This window comes from Motacilla alba, chromosome 2 (assembly GCF_015832195.1).
Source record: "Motacilla alba alba isolate MOTALB_02 chromosome 2, Motacilla_alba_V1.0_pri, whole genome shotgun sequence".
In the NCBI taxonomy this organism is placed as follows: domain Eukaryota; kingdom Metazoa; phylum Chordata; class Aves; order Passeriformes; family Motacillidae; genus Motacilla; species Motacilla alba.
The window spans coordinates 53,291,404-53,310,663 of record NC_052017.1 but is presented as its reverse complement, the minus strand read 5'-3'; the positions used below and the strand labels follow the sequence as shown (position 1 = coordinate 53,310,663).

At 40.7% G+C, this 19,260-nt stretch overlaps 1 protein-coding gene across 4 annotated transcripts in view; it reads left to right on the top strand.

The window, feature by feature from the left end:
* The first annotated feature begins 1,442 nt into the window (after nt 1–1,442).
* Nucleotides 1,443–19,260, top strand: part of CDK13 (cyclin dependent kinase 13) — a 43,224-nt gene continuing 25,406 nt past the window's right edge. For all 4 annotated transcript variants that reach the window (XM_038127200.1, XM_038127198.1, XM_038127199.1 and 1 more), the window contains exons 1-5: nt 1,443–2,773; nt 12,304–12,909; nt 16,165–16,332; nt 16,595–16,734; nt 18,625–18,795. In XM_038127200.1, the coding sequence (XP_037983128.1) occupies nt 1,581–2,773; nt 12,304–12,909; nt 16,165–16,332; nt 16,595–16,734; nt 18,625–18,795 (2,278 nt within the window). In that variant the 5' untranslated portion in view covers nt 1,443–1,580. The remainder of the gene's footprint in view (nt 2,774–12,303; nt 12,910–16,164; nt 16,333–16,594; nt 16,735–18,624; nt 18,796–19,260) is intronic.

The following is a 19,260-nucleotide window of genomic DNA, read 5'->3' as shown; positions in this document are numbered from 1 at the left end:
AAACTATCAAATCCCTAAGACAACAGATTCTGCTTTTAAAGCGCTCACAACGTTCAAGATGGTATAGCAGATGTGCTTAATAGAAGAGAGTCAGCCTGAGAAGCCGAGTTGAGGCAGTTGAGTTGGAACTCAGCAGTTGCAGCTCCAGCCATGAAATTCAATAAAACCATGAAAAGGCAACTGGACAGACGAGGCAGGGAAAAAAAAAAAAAGTACTTTCATGAAGCAGAGAAGTGGCTTCACTGTTTCAGAGTAACACAAGTGTTTTATCTGAAGAGGTTTTCTCTCACGCCCCCCAGTCGATAACCAAGGTCTACGTACAATAAAAGGAGGGAAAACCATCTGGGGACCGGCGATTTTCCTACCCCAGCTCCCAGAGCCTGACGCGGCGCCCGCACTGCTTCAGCTCACAGAACGGGTGAGGTGGGCAGCTACTACAGCGAGTCACCGGTCCAACCTCCCTGCCCAACCGGGGTCATCCTAGGGCACATTACCCAGGAATGCGTCCAGGCGGTTCTGGAGCACCTCCAGTGAGAGACACTCCACACCCTCCCTGGGCAGCATATTTTGGTGCTCGGTCACCCAAACAGTAAAAAAACTCCTTCCTCGTAATCAGGCGGAACTTCCTGTGCACCGGTTTCTCCAGAGAGCACAGGGAGAGAGACACGGAGGGTGCCCAGCGCGCCCAGCACCTCCAGGCCGAGCCCGGCTCACGCTCCCGGTACCGCGCCGGGCACCATCTTCGCTCCCCTGGCGCGGAACGGCCGCCGCCCGCAGGGCCCGCGGCGCAGTTACCGCGAGAGGGGTAGTTACCGCGAGAGGTGCCGGGGAGGAGGGAAAGGGCCGGGTGAAGTCTCGTGAGAGCGGGGCGGCTCTCGGGCATGCGGACGAAGGCGGCAGCGCCGCGCCCGATTGGCGGGGCGCGTTCCCCCTCCCCCGCCCGTTTCCGGCGTCGCGCATGCGCGGCGCGCCGCCGGGCCGTGTCCGTGTCCCCCCCCGGTGCGTGTGTCACCCGCGCGCGGCGGCGCGGAGGCCGCGGGAGCGCTCCTGGGCACCGGCGGCGCGGGAGCGGCCCCGATACGTGCGGACCCGCCGGGCAGGAGAACCGGGATTGGAGCTGCGGAGGGTCCCGGATACTTCGCCCAGAGGCGGCCCGGCCTGGCCTGACCCCGGCCGCCCTGCCGGGAGCGGCTGAGGGAAGAAGTGGAGGAGGCCCGCGCCCCGTGCCCGTGTCCCTGCGCGGCGGCGCCCGCGGCTCAGAATGAAGTGAGGAGGAGCCGCCGCCGCCAGGAGACACTTCCGTTTTGCGGGAGAGGCCCCGCCGGCCTGTGGGACGCTGCCGGTGCCGCTCCGCTGCCGCCGCATCGGGCAGCGCGCCCAGCCCCGGCCTCAGCCCGACCCCGTATGTATTGGTGCGGCCCCATGTGAGGCGGGCGGTGCGGGAGCGAGCGAGGCCCCGTCGCGGCCCGCGGGTGTCCGTCCCGGTACGTGTGCGCGGCGCCGCCGAGTCCCCATGGCGCCCTGAGCGCGACGGTGGCGGCGGGTTCCCTGGGCCGCGCCCTCGGCCGTGAGCGAGCTCGATGCCGAGCACCTCGGACGCGGCGGCCGGCGGGAGCGGGGGCAGCCGGGGCTGGGGCAGCGGCGGTGGCGGCAGCACGGCGGTAGAGGCGGCGGCCGACAAGAAGCGGCTGCACCACCGGAGACGGAAGCGCTTCGCGGCCCAGCCGCAGCCGCCGCCGCCAGCCCCGCACCCGCTGCTGTTCCCGTTGCTGCAGCCGCCGCTTCTGCAGCCCCCGCTGCTGCAGCCGCCGCTGCCGCCACAGTCCCTGCTCTTCCTGGCGGCCACCGGCGCCTCCTCCTGTTGCGGGGACGGCGGGGAGCGGAAGCGGCCGCGAGGCAAGCGGCGCTCGGGCTCCCGGCACAAGCGGCGGCGGGGCCGCGGCGGCGGCGGCGGGGGCACCCAGGAAGCGGAGAAGCGGCGCGGTAGCGGCGGGTTGAGCACGCTGGTGGAGGAATACGACGACGTGAGCTCCCAGTCCGAGGGACTGTTGGGCAGCGGCGCGGCCGGCGGGGGCAGCGGCGGGGGCAGCCCGGCCTCCTCCTCGGGCGGTGGGACCCAGCGGCAGCGGGGCGAGGCGGAGCGAAGCGGCCGGTCCCGTCGGGAGCACCGCGGCAGCAGCGGGCGCTCCAAGGAGCGGCACCGAGAGCATCGCCGGCGGGGAGAGGAAAAGGCACAGCAGGAGGGGACGGTGGCACTGGGCCGCGGGGCATCCGAGCCCTCCTCGTCCTCTAAATCCCGCAGCCGCCACAACCACACCGGGAGCCAAGACCGGGAGGGACTCAAGAGCGGCGGCGGCGGCGGCAGCGACGGCCGTAGAAAGGGCTCCCTCCCCTCGCCCAGCAGCAGCAGGAAAGACCGGGAGAGCAAATCGCACCGGAGCCGGACTAAAGCGGCTAAAGAGCCACCGTCGGCGTACAAGGACCCTCCGAAAGCTTACCGGGACGACAAGCTCGAGCCCAAGGCATACCGGCGGCAGCGCTCGTCGCCCAGCCCCGGCCGGGATGACAGCCCTCCTCTGCACCGCTCCTCGCAGAGCCAGCGCAGCCGCAAGTCGCTCAGCCCGGTGGGCGCCCGCTCGCCACTAAGCCCCTACAGCCGACGCCGATCCCCCAGCTACAGCCGGCACAGCTCGTACGAGCGCGGCGGGGATGTGTCGCCCAGCCCCTACAGCAGCTGGCGCCGGTCGCGAAGTCCCTACAGCCCCGTTATCCGGTAAGTCCGGGCCCGGGAGCGAAGGTGGGATGGTGCAGGGGCTCTCTGTGTGGAGGAGGGGAGTAATGACTGGGGCAGGAATGCAGGAGAGGCCAGAGAGGTTTGCATCCAGCAGCAATCCCTCCCTCTTGTCCTTTTGCTGCCAGAAAGCTGGGGTGAGGAGCAGGGGAGAGGGATAAGTACAAAGATCTTCCTGTCCTGTTTCGGGGAGAAAGGGAGATGTGGGTGCCTGTAGCACTTCTGTGGGTAGTTTCTCTCCGTGAGAGACCACCTAGCTGGGGAAAGGCTTTTAAATGTTAGAAGGTATGAGAGCGTTTTCAAATGAGAGTGACTGAAGGAGGATACTGCTTTGAGGACAGATTTTCTAATGGACCAATTTTGATTTTTAAATCTTTGCTTACAAAGTATAGACGTCCTGGTACATTTTTATGTATTCTGTTCTTGGGCAAAAAAGGATGTATATCGAATATATCTGGGTTTGGTTTAATTTCTGCTAATCTAAAGAGAAAACCAGCTGACAGGCAATTTATGTTTACAAGTGTTTTCTTGTTCTTTTTAGAGGTCTGTAGAAGGACTTGGGCTTTCTGTTTTGCTAGAAAATTGAGTCAGTGTCATGTTTTGATAAATTGTCTTGTACTTTACATAAGCTATGAAAAACGTAAGCTGTTAAGGTTATGCACGTGTGTATAATTAATGCATGCTGGCAGATAATTTTTCTTTAGTATTAGTGGGAACTCAGGGTGTAAAGGTCAGCATTGCATGAGTTTTTGAATTTTATGTGGAGAGGAAGTGTGGGCTGCATCTTTCTAATCAGATGCAAACCATGTTGTGGAATTAAAGCTCTTCAGAATATTTTAACATGCAGAAAAGTACACTGGAAATTTTTAAGTATTTGCTTAGTATGTGTTTATAACTAAAGATTTTTATTTCCTATGTTGGAATCTTACTATTGCCTCGTTGTTTGTAGACCTGCTTAAATTCATGTCTGGACTTCAATTTTAAAGGTATCCAGCAATGTGTTGGCAAGATTTTTTTTTACAAGGCATTACCTGGTGGGTTGTCTGAGAACTGTTCTCTGGTGTTTTCAATAAGCACTTTGTGTTGATCACTATTTGGGGTGTCCTGTAGTGTATCCAGGGAACATGGTAAAGCTGTTCCATGTTTCATTGGGCTCTTGGTAGAGTCTGCTATCCTGGGTGTGCATCAAATGCTGTTTAAAGAGCAAAGTAACAAAGTTGTGTCCTACTTTGTTCAGAGAGAGAGCGAGCCAAAGTGCCGTGGGATAAGAATAGTGATTGTCTAAAGGTGTGGTTGTATGGAATAATTTTGTGAGCAGTAGGGTGTTTCAAGAAGAAAACACTTTAATTGCTCTGAAAACATCATGCTGTTTTACTGTGAGAGTCCGTTGCAAGTGGTTAAAATACACTTTCAAAATTATTTGAATAATAGCATAACAGGAGTATTATGTGCATAGTTTGATTTAAACACCCTAGGAATCAGATTATTTTCTGTAGTTGCTTGTATCCTGGAATAAGAAAGCTAATAACGATGCACAGAATTATGCATTTGAGGTTTGCATTTAGGAATAGCCTGATTGACAGCCCATTTTAGTTCAGGGTTCTGTATGCACTGACTAATTGGGCTGTAGTAGAGTTTTGTAGCAGTGTTCTTTTTCTGTGGGTAGTGGGCCTGTGATTTGAAGCACAAATTTTTAAATCTCCTGATTTTGGTAGTCACTCTGTAGTGAGGTAAGGCTTTCTTGAGCCTGCAGATAAGTTTCTGGAAGTTAGCTTTGTGACTTCCCATCTTTCTTCCTCCCTCCAGTTGAAGTGTAATTTGTGTTCAGTTTTTAACTGCTTACAGACAAAGGCAGACTGTCATGTGTTCAGGAGAGGAATTGGAATGGCTGAGTGAAAAGGAGAGGTTTCTATCTGTAGAAGGAAAGGTCTGTCCTAATGGGGCATTCATTGCAAGAATGTCACTTTCATAGAAAACAAAAGAAACCTAAAGTGTGAAGATAAATTGTTGATAATGTTTACCTGTTATGGAGAAATGAAAGCCAGTGGTTTTTTTCCTTCCATACAGCTATTGATCATAATGTATATTGCAATGGCAATGGGGAAATAGAAAGGTAGGGTTTATACTTTTTTTTAACCATTCAAAACTATTTCATAATCACTTTTTGCTTGACTCTGTAGTACTACAACCAAAATGCTGAACATTTTGCTGTCCTGTTTGATAATGATACAGTGGCCTTAGACTTGATAGAATGTTACAGTTTCATGAAGGCAACACCTCCTTACAGCACCTGTGTTCTTCATCTGGATGATTTAAAGGCTTAATTCTGGGCTTGTAGCCAGCTGTAATGATGTCCAGACAGCAGGGACTTTTTATGTGACTGAGTATTTCAGCCTGCAAGGTCTTTTTGCTCTTTTCATTTTATGTCTCATATATTGTGTCTTCTCTAATGTTATGTAAATTACGCCGTTGTCTTGGTATGTAGAAAATAATTACAAAGCAGTTCTAGCATGCTTGGAAAGCCTGTGTGTTTAATGGCGATTTTTTTTTAAATCTAGGTGTCTGAGCTGCTTAGGGAGAAAGTTCTAGTAAAGAGCTGAAGAGAAACAAGTGAAGTCAGCTTTGCTAGTTTGAAGCAGCAACTGTGTGTTGTTGTTGTGAGGTTTGAATTGCAGTACTGACTTAGCTGGTTTTAGGTGATGTTGTTTGGCTGTGGGTTCTAAGGAGAGGCAAAGACATTGGCTATGTGTTCCATACTCTTTAAATGATAGACTAATTACTTTTTCCATTGTAATAGCAGGGAAAGTTTGTGTTTTGGCTAAACAGATTGAGCTGTTTTCACTTGTTGGACAAAACTTCTTTACTTGCTGCTGGTGGATTTGTATTGCTCTTATTTTCTTGTGGATAGGGTAACACAGCAGTTCTAAAGTAGCACATGCATATTTTCAAAATGGAAATTCTTCCAGTAGTATGAGGTATTTATTTATCTACTGGTAAAATGACTGGATTAAATAAAAAATTCTCAACCAAACCCCATGGTTGACAAAAGAAGCAGACACAGTCTCTTGCTTCCTACAATTTTGTGCCAAACTAGTTTCCAGAGAACTTTTTTGTAACTTGAGTCTGGTCATATGTTATGTGATCACACATTTAAATCAGTTAGCAGTATAGATGAGTAATTGCGTTTTTCCAAATTTGGATACACCTACCCATCTGCTTAGATAAAAGTAAGTGGGTGGGGCACTACTAGCATAGTACTACTATGTGCATAGATGTTGCTTATAGGAAAGATAGAAGATTTACTTTTATTTTGGTACTAGAGTAATCTCAGTCTGTATTGGTAGCTAGTCTGTAGTAGTGAGGCTCTGCAGAATATGGGTCATTTATGTGCAAAATCACAACAAGTGTAGGGAAAACAGTAAAATGCATATTCAGCTAGTAAATGGAGAAGCCATTTTCACTAATATGAAAATGTCTTTAATTTCAGTAATTCTGCTACTTTTGAACTTAAAGGATTAAGAAAGAGTTTGATTTCCCCCCCGGCCTTGATTAGTAGATTTTTAAAAAATATAATTTAAAGCTCTCTAATTTTGGTTAGTAAAACTGTATTTTACAGAATTTAAAATGGACCACTCTAGATTTTCACTGTTTTGAGTAGCTAATTTTTCCAGTGCTCATTGCTGGCCTTTGCCTTTTGCTCATGTGCCTTTCCTTTTTCCTTGTTGCTGCTGCTTCTTTCCTTACTTGGAAAAAATAATTTAATTTGAAAAATTTAATTTCAGATGTGTTCGAACACAGATTTTGAGTTGACTTGACCTTTTGCTGGTTGATTTCTTTGTAGACCAACTTCTCATATGACAATAGAGGGGTTTAAAGCAGGTTCAAGAAACAAATAAAAGCCTAACTCAGAGTTTTCCAGTATGTATTAGAGACCCTTTTAAAGACTTACGTTTAGTTTGAATCAGTAAGGCAGGTTCTGTAGTCTTCATGTATAAAGCAGCTGAGTAGGAGGTTGGTTGCAGAGCTGCATAGAATGTAACCTTGAACTAGGGGCTAGAGAAAATAAATAAAATTAATGAATAAGGTATCAAGTGAAAGAATACTGTTACTGTAATGGCTTAAAGAAATGAAGTGTGTGTTTGCCTGCTAGACCAACATGGAAAAGCTATACTATGAGCTAAAATGTTTTGTCAAGGTGGTTTATGTTACCAAGGGATTGTAAATGTCTTGGAAGGTCTGTTGTGAAGTCGGTTGATTAAATTTAGGTCTCTCTTCTCAAATACACCTGCGGTGCAGGGAAGGATGGCAGTGCTTAGTCAGTAGTCCGGCATTACCTGCCAGTTAAAGAAAGAGCTGTGCTGCAGTGGTTGTTTTAACCTCCTTTGGACTGTTAGGTTTCTTTGTTTTGCCTTTGTAATCTCATAAATCGCTTTGTGTTATGCATTACTGACAAAGTTAGTTCCCTTGCTCAGCTCACTACAAATGTAGTTTCAACTTATGTGTTTCAACTACAAAATTGTTTGCACTTAGGTAACATGTAGCTGGCCACCAGCACCATGGATTAAGCTTGCTCTTAAAGCAGTTAAGAAGAAAAGAGGTTTTCAAGTTTAGAAACGTGGGAAGATAAGACATGATCATTCTGATTTGTCAATAAAATGTAACTTTTTTTTTTGTATTGAGGGGGTACTGAAAGGGGGCAGAAAGAAACACCTGAAAATGTAGCATGGCAAGAAAAACTGTGTAAGCTGAATGAAATGTATTCCTGGAAATCTGACATAGGTAACAGTTTTCTTTCCTCTCTGGTTTCAAATATCAAGACAGTAAAAGAGCACTCAAAGCTACTATTTGGAATTCTTTCATTTTCTGCTCGAGAATGTAAGTGGTATTATATCAGTACATTTTTTTCTTTGTTAAATTAATCAGTAAATTTATTAGTGATCCAGTGAAGTGCAATAAAATTAAAAAGAAAGAACTGTGATACCCAAAGCAACCTTTTTTTTTTTTCCCCTTTCATCTTTGAGGGCAATATTTTTCTTGGCCTGAAAAGTGGAGTTTTGGTTTCGGGGTGGCTTCCTTACTAGTACTTTCTTCCTCTATCACTTTCTTTAAATATGTCTCTTCTCCTATATGGTTTGTAGAGAATATCTTAACTTTTTTGCTTGTTTGTTTGTTTTGCCTTTTATTTTATAGCTATAGCTAAAATGTAATTTCTTCCATGTCCCTTTGCAGCTAGTCTAGTTGTGCAAACTTATAGTCTTTAGGCACATCAGTTTTCTATTTTCTTTTTGTCATCACCCTCCATATATAAAAACACACTGACATCTGTGTATGGCTCAGAAAGGGTTTTACAAGTGTCGTGAAGTGTGGCAGTTGTCCTCTCTGTAGGGATCTGCACTTGTGTGAAGTGAATTCAAGATGCCGAAAGAAGACTATTAATGACTTAAGTTGCAAAGGTACTCTAAAATGGGGCAGAACTTCTGGGTGCAAACAGGGAGAAGCATCGAAGGAAAGTTACCTTCTTAATAACTTAGGCTTCTTATTAACATCTTCCCTTGTGTGTTAACAGCACGTGCTGGTGCTTCAGTTTAAGAGAGTGAAATGTGGCCTTTAGGTTTAGTAAACTTTCTGATCTGTCCTTACTTCAGGAAGAGAAATTTGAATTGTGTTGTTCAATGTATTTGCTTTTTGCAGTGCAGGTCTGTGCAGTTGCAGCCATCATTCTTTTGTTCCTTTTTACTGTGTTAAAAACAGGCTGCTGACTGCATCTGAAATAGTGGGTGTCAAATGTCAAATAAGGCATTTTACATGTATATGTATGCATGCACACACATTTAATAGAGACCTGCTGGAAGATTTAGACTGTGTACTTCAGGTGTCTCTCCTGGTGTTTTTTCAGGGTCTCACTAGGCAGTCAGTGGCAGACACTGGCTGTTGTGTGAGCGCATGTCTATGCTACTGTGACTTCATCTTTTATGTCAAATATTAGGTCTGAACAGAGGGATCTGGTTGGTTTTATTATGTATTAGGCAATGTTTTTCCACTCTGAGTGCTGTATAAGCTTTTGAGGAAAAGCTTGTAAATGTGTCCATATTTTTGGACACATTTTTTATAGATGAAAACTTGTACATAAGTTGTTTGGTCTTCTGGGATTTCTGACCTACACAGATGAAAGAAAGTGATAGCTGAGTGTTTGGAAAGACTATTAACGTTATGAAAACAGCAGGTGTTATCATTGTAACTTGAATAAACTTGAATAACTAGCACTTTGACAAATATGCTTTTTACTTAAAATTCAGGATTTGTCAGTTTGGTTGAGAATGCTTTTGCATTAATAGGTAATGTTTTTGTTGTATTCTCTAGGGGCTACCTCAGTGGTTCAGGTACAGCAAGGGATTCTTGCTAAGGTTTTTGGGATGCTAAAAGTACTATATATAGGTAATATAATAGTTTTTCTGACATAAATAATGAAAAATTTTTGGAAAATTTAAACAAGTGCAGAGGTTATAATCAGTCAACATATTTCATAACTAGACTGCTATAACTTTGATCCATTATTAAGGGCTGTAATAGGTACTGAGACTGAAACTTAACTTTTTGTGTGCATGCACATCTGCTGTCTCCCCCATGAATGCAGCTCTGACTTGGAAAAGTTGTGCAGTTGTCATGTGGAGTGTGAAACCCATGATGGATGATGGTTTGGTTTGGTTTTTTTCCCGCTGAGCTTGCATAAATTTCATTTCTCAAACTCTCAAAGTACAGACATCAATCCACTGTCAATTCTTATTAGTTTTTGAAGTACAGAAGTTTAGGGTTTTTTTGCCCTAGGTTTTCAAAACTGCCTCTTCGTCACTGAGTTATGGTAGCTGAATCAGATGGTGAAATTAGTTTTCACTGATTTGAACAGATTTTTTTCATTTTATCCTTAGTAGTGAGCTAAACGAACCTGTTTTATTTTGTGCCAAAGTGGAACAGAACCAATCTTAGAATCAGGCACAGTGTCTCACCAACTGTGTTTTTTTAAGCTGCTGCTTCTCTTTTCTAATGCATGTGAAATTATGTCTGTATTTGTTAGTTTCGTGATTACTTTCTTTGTTAGGTATCAGTCAAAATGAACAAGAAACCCCATATCATACTTAAAAAAGAAATAGGGCTCATTTTGAGACCTTTAGGGCATGTTTTAAATTGAGTACAAGTTGCAGTGATGTTCTTGGGATGAAGGTTACATTCTACAGGTAACTGGAGAGAGTCAGTCTGAAATAGCTGATTTATAAACAAGATGTGCAAGGAAATTTTTTCCAAGACAGGTCAGTGACATTCTGGCAAATGATGCACCATTTATAGAAGTCAGTTGAGGACTAACAGGGACTATTAGCTTGTGCTTGATGCTGGAGAAATGCAATGATACTGATTCCAGGGCAGGTGCGGATCTGCAGCAGTAACACCTCTGTTGGAGATCTACAGTAATTCCTTTCCAAAAGTGAGACAGCAGTGTGAAGAGAGCTCTGGTTTAGCATTTGAAGTGTGTGCATTTTCTAGATTTTTTCCCTTTTTCTTCCTGCAACATTGCTTTAACTCTGTGTAATGGAACTTTGTACCTTTTTAGTTTTACTCCTGTTTGGCCAAACCTCTGAAAATATTCTGTGGCATTTAGTGCTTAGATCTTCAAAATAATGAGAAAAATTACTTCAGCAACAGGATTCATAATGAAGAAGAGAGTTTTCAATGGAATTTTTGTGCCTAATATTATGATTTTATTTGGTGTTTATTAGACATGAACATTAATATTTCTTTACTGAGTAAACCAAACATTAGATTTTGGTTGAAAATTGTTAGAAGAGAATTGTGAGGCTTTTTTCAATTAAAGTGTAAAAAACCTTTTAGGATTATTATTATTGCTATCTCTTAATATTGCCCTGCTGTGCCAGAAAAAAACCTATTAAAAAGCCTATAAAACCTGCTTCCTGGCATATAATTGAACTGTGCTAGTTTCCAAGAGTTATCTTCATCTGGGATTTGATTTTTTTTTTTCTTTCATGAGTCTCTAGCCATTTGGATCAATTTCACCTGTAGAATTTTGAAGCTTGTGCTATACTATATAGTGTGCATACACATTGTTTCAGTCACTTTGATTTATCTGAGTGACTTTTTATTGGGTAAGAGTTCCTGCATTATAAAAGAGAGAGAGTGTAAATTTAGAAATTAGTCAATGTTGCACACAAAAGAAACATTATTGTACTAGATTAAATATTTGTTTAGTTGAAGCATTGTGATGCAATTTCGTGTGTTGTTAATTAAAACTGAATTGATTTAATTGTCAGTAAAATTGAATTTGGTGTGGGATGGGTAGTCCTGATCATAGGGATTGTAGTTGGCTTTCTTTTTGTTTATTTATTGGGTTACTTTATTTTTGTTGGTTTGGTCTGGGTTTTTTGTTTCCTTTTGTTCTAGCAGCCTCCATACATTGGTGTGCTATCTTTTGAACTCGGAAGTTCTCGTATCTTCAGGAAGTCTTATTTTTGCTATTGCTTGATACTTTTTTCTTTGTTCAGCTGATGAAGACTGGATGTTTTTTAATCTTGAGTGTGCTTTTTGCTCCAAATGATAAGCAAAATAGATTTCCATCAGACTTCAATCAAGAAAATACTTGTAAATCTGATTAATATCCTTGTTATTCTTGGTATGGTAAAATGGATGAAAACCCCTACATTTAATTTTATTTATTTCATAACATTGCTATGTGGTTGCTTAGATTTTTTTCCCCTTTTTTCTATTAGTGTCTGCATTCAGATGCAGTTATAGCATAGGTCCATTTGTGGGTTATGTTTGCTTGTCAATAGCTGTAACAAATTTTGGGTACTTGGGCTTTTTGGATGCTGGGGAGGTTGGTTGTTTTGGTTCTTTTTGAAGTTGTACAATTAGATTTCAAGTAAGGACAGTTATCTTTCAGTTGGCTACATTGCAGCCTTTAGTATTCCATTTTTTTTAGTATTACATGTTTTTCTCAGTTAACTTATTTTAATTATATTTGTGGAAGTGACAATTCAGACATTCCTATAATTAAAAACAGTGTTGCTTAGATTTCTCCTGTCCTGTGTAATTTTAATTTCACTTTGTTGAATTCTGACTATATAGTCAATTGAATTTTTCTCAAGTACTGTATATATTAAAACTGTTTGTACAAGTTGCATACATTAAATATCTCTTTAAGTAGTGAGGAGAGCAGAACATTTCTTGCCTTATATAACTACTGTATTTTGCAGTTCTGTGAGACTAGAAACTACATATAAGAGTTTTAATGTTTTCTAACAGGAAGGTATAGAATCTTGATTGGTTAACTATAGAATTTTATTTTTTTAATGCATGGTCTTTCCTATTTCATAGGCTTCTGTTTATTCTATGAGCATGGTGATAATAGTTGATTTAAAAAATGTAATTTGTCAAAAAAAGTACATGTGCTGGGAAAGCAGCTAGACTTCTTTTTACCTGGGTAAATCTTTACTTTTTTGAAACAGGAGATCAGCAAAATCTCGAAGCAGAAGTCCATATTCATCAAGGCACTCCAGGTCTCGTAGCAGACACAGATTGTCTAGATCCAGAAGTCGTCATTCAAGTATTTCTCCTAGTACGTTGACTCTGAAGAGTAGCCTGGCTGCTGAGCTGAACAAAAACAAAAAAGCAAGAGCTGCTGAGGCAGCCAAAGCTAGTGCAAAAGCTTCCAATACTTCAACACCTACTAAGGGAAACACTGATACTGCTGTAAGCGCACCTCAAGTGAACAATGTTAAAGACCTGAAGAAAATCAAAACTGAGCATACACCTTCTCCTACCAGCAGTGCAAATCTGAAAAATGACAAGGCAAAAGCAAAGGTCTCGCTTCCTGAAACAAAAGCAGAAAATAATTTAATTGCAGACAAAATTACGAAACAGAAGCCTGCAGCAGTAAAAGAGAATAAATTGACTGTTGTGAAGCAACAGCCGGTCCCTGTAAAAGAGAAAAGCAAACCGAGTACACCAAGTGTAGTAGCCAAGGAGAAGGATCGAATTGTTGCACTACCAACCTCCACACTTCCACCCTTGCCTTTGCCTCCCACACTGCCTGAAGATAAAGAAACTGATAGGTGAGTTGTGACAGAGATTTGCTTTTGGGATTGTGTGTTCCTTTTTATAATGTTGGTTGTTATTTCCTTTAGAAAATAAATATAAAACCATATGCCAGGTCAGGCTAATGCATTACTTAATTTGTTCTTGCTCTTCAGTTGTTTGACTGGTGACTGTTAGTGAACTGGAGGAATTTGATCTTAAAAATAATTTTAGTTCTTGAAAAAAGAAACGTTTGGTCTAACAAGAATCTTTCTATAACAAGTCTACTAAAAATGTTTTAAAAATTGCTGGTCATAATAGCTTTGGGATGAATAAAAGGATGTATTCAAGCATTCAAGATTTCAAGTTTGGTGTGAACATATACATACTTCTTTTCTGGGGAAAAGTTGAATTCAGTAGCAATATGAGAAAATTATTTAGCTGGGGTTTGAAGAAAAGATTCTCTTCCATTTGAAAGGCAATTGTTTTATAGCTGGGCATTATTTTAGTGTAATTTATTTCAAAGATTTCTTTTGAGTATGTATAATGAAAGTGAGGTTCATGGCTTGTCATTTGTGTTAATTTTGAAGTGTAACAGTTGGTCTGTAGTGAAGAAAATAATTTCTGTGTCCAAGTGTCATATGAATTTAGACTATGTTAAGTCTGTTCATAGTCGTAACAGAGAATCTCTGCTGTGATTTGTGGTTTTGTGGTTTTTTGGGGGTTTTGGTTTTGCTGAAGGTGCTACATGCCTCTCACATGTATGAAAGAAATCACAAACCAGAAATTTTTAGCTAGAGGTGAAAATATTTCTCTTGTGTTTGCTAGTAATTTAAGTTTATATTAAACATTAAGGGTGCATAGAAGCCTTGGGAAATAAATGCAACCTAACATAGTATTAGACAGTTAAATATTATTTTTTAGTTGTAAGAAAGAAATAGTTTCTTGCCTTTCAGCATTGAACTCTAGCAAATGTAATAATGGTGTAGCGAATGTATGATTGCATTTACATTTGTGACGAAGCCATTCTCTCCAGGTAAATGAGAATCCTGATACTGTGAGCAAGATTCACTGTTTTAACTAAAAACTAGTCTATGTAGTTTAACTAAATATGATGGGCATTGCAGTATTAATTGCAACAACATGAAATGAGATTTCATATTGAAGCTGGATTATTGTTTCTGATATTATTATTATTATTATTGTTATATTTTAATGGATTACCTGTTTTAAATCAGCTAAACTGAGGAGTTAAGCTGCAATTAAGCAGTGGTTCTTTCAGCACTGAGCTCATTCTCCTTTCAAAACCAAAAGCCTACTGCTTGCAAACAGCTGCATTAGAAAGATTAATGAGAAGTAATGGAGTGTCTTTTATGTTTTGCTTAGTTTTGCCTATAGGATGTTATAAACTTTGGATCAGAAATTATAAGTAATGATAAAGCTTAAGTCATCAAAGGAAGATCATCAATGTTTTTAATGGCAGAGGAGGGCAAAGGTATTTAACTTGGGCTCTGAGTTACTACGGGGAAATTGTGTCAACAAAGAAAGTTTGAGCTTCATGCTATGCAGAACTGTCTGTTTTTTTCAGTAAGAATCTCATAAAACCACAAATAAGTGACCTAAGGGAATATCAGTGTTGCTACCCCACAGTACCGGTTAGTTGAAAGGGAAAATTGCCCTGGTCATCAATCATGTGTGATTTAGCAGACCTTAAAAAAAAAAAAAGCTGCTCTTGGCTGACTCTGTTTTCATGTGCCACTTTTGAAGTCTCTGTCAGAACCTTTCATATGAGGCTTCCACTCATATTGAAAATTTTGGGGGAAAATTATGAGAGAAATACTAATATATGAACTTAAAAATAAGAGTTTTTTATTGCCATGACAGTTGCATGCACTGCACTAAGGTGGTTTATTTTTTATAGCGTGTTAACCATTATATTTGTGATGAGGGCAATCTATGCTTCCTTGTGATGCTTCTTTAAAATGGGGCAGTGGCAGTTTAGGAAGTGGTAAAATACATAAAATTGTTCAGTTTTCAAAGAGAAGCATAGACATATGCAAAACACTGGAATGCAGTATTTGAATATAAAAGGACTACTTATTGCAAGAAAAGAAAGAAAAAATGCATGCATTCTCTATTATGTGAGTTGGCAATATATTTCCATTTAGAGAAGTTCCTGCTTTATCTATGAAACTGAGCAGGTAAGAAGTTGTAGAAAAACTGTTACAGAGAAGGATGAATAGTGCCATTTGGCAAATGCAGCTAACTTGGAAAATGTCCCCTCAAAGCATGACTTAAGTTTTGTTGATATGGTGATGGAAATTGAAAGAGTGAATACTGTGTGAGTGTCCTGTAGGAGAGAAACAATTATGTAATTATATAAAGTTTAGAGATTATCATGGCTTTAAAATTACTGGATATGCAGTAGCTGAACCAATCTAGCTAAACTAAAAGAAGTTGTGGTAAAATTGAACCATGTACTTAGGAAGAAAAATCCTGCAGCAGTTATGATTCCCCATTAGAATGGTAAGAACTAAGATCATTGTGTAATTGTTAAAAGATGCTGTACATGTGTTTGGGGATTTTTCTCAAGACAGAGATGAACAGTATCTGTTATCTAATTATGATTGGTTAAAAATCAGTCAGATATCAGTAACCCATGTCAGAAAATCATTGTCATTTTTTCATCTGATTTTTTTTTCCCACCTGATATGCATGCTGATCACTAGAAATGTGTTGAATCTGGAGTGTTTCAGCAGTTGTATGCAATTAGAATTTGTAAATGAGGTCATGTGGACAGCCTCATAATGCCCGGCAGTGTTAATGTAAGCATGAAGCTCATTAGCTGTGATGACCAATTTTAGAGAGAACTGGGTTAGTCAGATCATCTCTCTTATATGAGAAGTCAGAGTACAGATTTTACCACTATACTTTTGACGTCTGGCAGCACCTGACCTGTAAATATTTGTAATAGTCTAGGCCATAAGCTTGGAAAGAAGCTTATGTGGCATAAGAAGTCTGGCCTGGTAAGGCTTCTTGTGTGATTCTACCTCAGCTTTCACCTGAAAGCTCTGATTTCACAGTTCTGAAGAATTGTGGTTGTTAACTGTGTGTCTTCCAAAGAGCTATTTCTGAGTCATTTATCCAAGACCTGCAAATTTTAAAAGCAGAGATTTTAAATGTTGGTGCATTGACAGTCTAGTATACATTAAAAAAATTCTAAAAAGTTTTGCCTTTATGCTAATGTTCTACTATCTTCAACTTATTAGCAAAACAATGTTTTTTTTTAATAGTTTGAGAGAAAATCTTTCAGTGAAGTCAGTTAAAGAAACCGAGAAGAAACTTCGCCATCTACTTGCAGACTTGCCACTTCCACCTGAGCTGCCTGGAGGAGCTGAGGTACCCAAAAGTCCTGAAGAAAAGAAACCAGCAGTTCAATTACATAGCAAGAGAAGACCAAAGTATGTTTATTAAACTTTTTTTAAAAGCTTATCAAGCAAGTAGAAATAATAGCTTCATAAAAATATGTTCTTGTCAAAAGTGTTCTGCTTTTTGACATTTTTAATGTTAATGTGTCTTGACTCAAACTGCATGGTTTATTCTACTTAATAGTAATAAGACAGTTAACTAATAATGTCTCAAATAGTGTTGAGGGTGTCTTCAAAATTAAGACAATGTCTAGATACACTAGCTGTATTCTTAAAATTATTTGTTGCTTTGTAGAATATGTGGACCACGACATGGTGAAACAAAAGAAAAAGAAATAGACTGGGGAAAGCGCTGTGTGGATAAATTTGATATCATTGGTATTATTGGTGAAGGCACTTATGGACAAGTTTACAAAGCCAGAGATAAAGATACAGGTAAGTTCAGAAAATGTAAATGTAATTTTAAATTTTACATGAATAGGATGGTTTTGGTTTTTGTTTTATATTGAGTAAAATTTGTGGTGTTCTGCCCTCTTATGTTTGGAAGTTTTTTAGTTGTTAGTGTGTTCAGTTTTAAGTTTAGCATTTGTCTAAATCAGAAATTATTGTTTGCTGCATTGGAAAATCATTTCTCTGTAAAGCTGTGGCTGAAATGAAGCTGAGTAGTCCTAAATTCTGATTCTCATTTTTTGAGTTTTGATGGTTTGTATAAAGTTGAACTAGGAAAGAAGAGAGGCTAAAGACAGGTTGGTGGACTGTAATGAAGTTTGCAAAGGGATGTAACTGTGAAAGGAGCTATGCATAAAACTTGGTCATGGTTGTTTGTACTCCAGTAGTCACTAGTTCATAGTAGGAAGAGAATCTGCTTCTGTGCAACACAGCCGTGAAGAGTTGCACATGAGGTATTCTTGCAATATAACTGACTTCACAATAGTGACATTATTTTTTAATTTCATATTAAAATATTGCTGAGATGAGTGAGCAGTCACCAGTAGGATACATAATATTGTCACTACTTCTAAATAGATTATCCAAATTCCTTATGTATGCTGTATGCTGTGTGATTGTTTTGTCATTAGTTAGTAGTTCTTTCCATGCTTGCTTACCCTTCTGACTTATTTGTGCATGCTTTGAATGCTGGACCGTTTTCTACTTTAGCAGTAACTGGATCCCATAGGAGCACATACCAGCCTCAGTTCCTTCTTTCTAAACACCAGAAGAATAAGCAGTGTGATTATAATTCCTTCTTTATTCTTTATTTGTCGTTGTCTCAGTTCAACTTTGGTTCTAGTTGAGCTGTCACAGATTTTTGCGTCTACCTTGAGAACCTTTGCAAATCATTGTTACGATCTCCTGAGGTACTCTTCTTTGCATATTTGCGTTTTAATCCTGTCATAACCGTATTGCCTTTTTGGCAAACTTCAGGTTATTTGTGCATCACAGTCATCTCTTCACCTCCCCTCCCATAGAAATTGTTACTTTCTGCATTGAAGGCATCTGTACAGATACAGCAAGCAAATCTGTTGGCTTTGGATTCAAATCCCATATGGAGAGTGTAATTATGGCCTTTAAGATACCTTAGAAGAAGCTGTGTAATGGGCTTTCAGAGAAAGTGGATGTGGTGTCATGCTGGAATATGATCTATTGTGAGTGTATCGTGTAAGTTAGTGTAGTGTAAGTACTTTTTAGAACTAACAAAGATATTTTGGCTGTTAGTAAACTTCCCAGATACAGCAATAAACTTTCAAGAACAAAATGATTGAACTAGCATATATGGTGTGTAGACATCCTCCATCATGAGTAGATCATGCTCCTGCCATTTTGTAGACTCCAGGTTGATTCAGCCCACTCTGCAGTAAAATAGTTAGGGAAAATCTCCTCACTGTAAAAATGGCAGTGTCACTTGTGCTTGTAGAAAGTATACTGATGAATTTCAGGACTCTTTCGTCATCTGCCTCATATCTTGAGCTGTGTAGTACTTCTGGCTAGATACGTGCATTCTGACCAGTGGTAATATAGTATTAAGAAATCCAGAGCAGTCACAGGCCTCTGTCTCTAAAGCTGTTTCTGATAATCACTGGTAGACATGGTGTGGAATATTGGGATATGTGAGTGAGTTGTTCAGGAAGAAGGCGGATAGCCCTTATAGTGTGTGTAGCTGAAAAATTCTCATTTGTAGTTTTGCTTCTGTATGTGATGCTGATTTCTGTTCAGCATAATGCATGGTGCAAGCTTTAGGGTTTTGAAAAACAAACATACAAATCAATACTAAATCCCATGGTTTGGTTGCTAATTTTAATGCCTTTTATTTACATTTTCTCTTAGGGGAAATGGTAGCTCTGAAGAAAGTACGACTGGATAATGAAAAGGAAGGGTTTCCAATTACAGCTATTCGAGAGATTAAGATTCTTCGACAGCTTAATCATCAAAGCATTATCAACATGAAGGAAATAGTGACAGATAAAGAAGATGCTTTAGACTTCAAGAAGGACAAAGGTATGTATGCTAAAAGGGGTTGCTCTTTCCGGACCTGTTCTTAATGTGATAATCTGCTATGCTGGATTTGAAGTTATGCTTCATTAAAAAATATGTTTGCAAATTGTGATGCTTGACAAGGGATTTTAATTTTGATTTAAATACCATAAGAAGTTGTTTATTTAACTCAGCTATGCATTTTGCTTATAGAAGCATTTTTGCCAATATTTTGTGGGATAAAACAATGTATTGCTTGATTGTGGTTTTGCTGTAGAGGAACAGATGTTTGACTTCTTGACAACCATGGATTAGGGAGTCCAGCAATAATAGGAAGCTCTTAATTGTGAGCTTCTCTTAACCTTTTATTTTTTTAGTACTTTCTCACACCATTTAGAGTATAGTAGGCTGAATGTTGAAGAGATGTTTTTTATTTTAGGCCTTGGTTTTATATTAATTGTTCTTCAGTTACTTTTTTGATGATTAGGC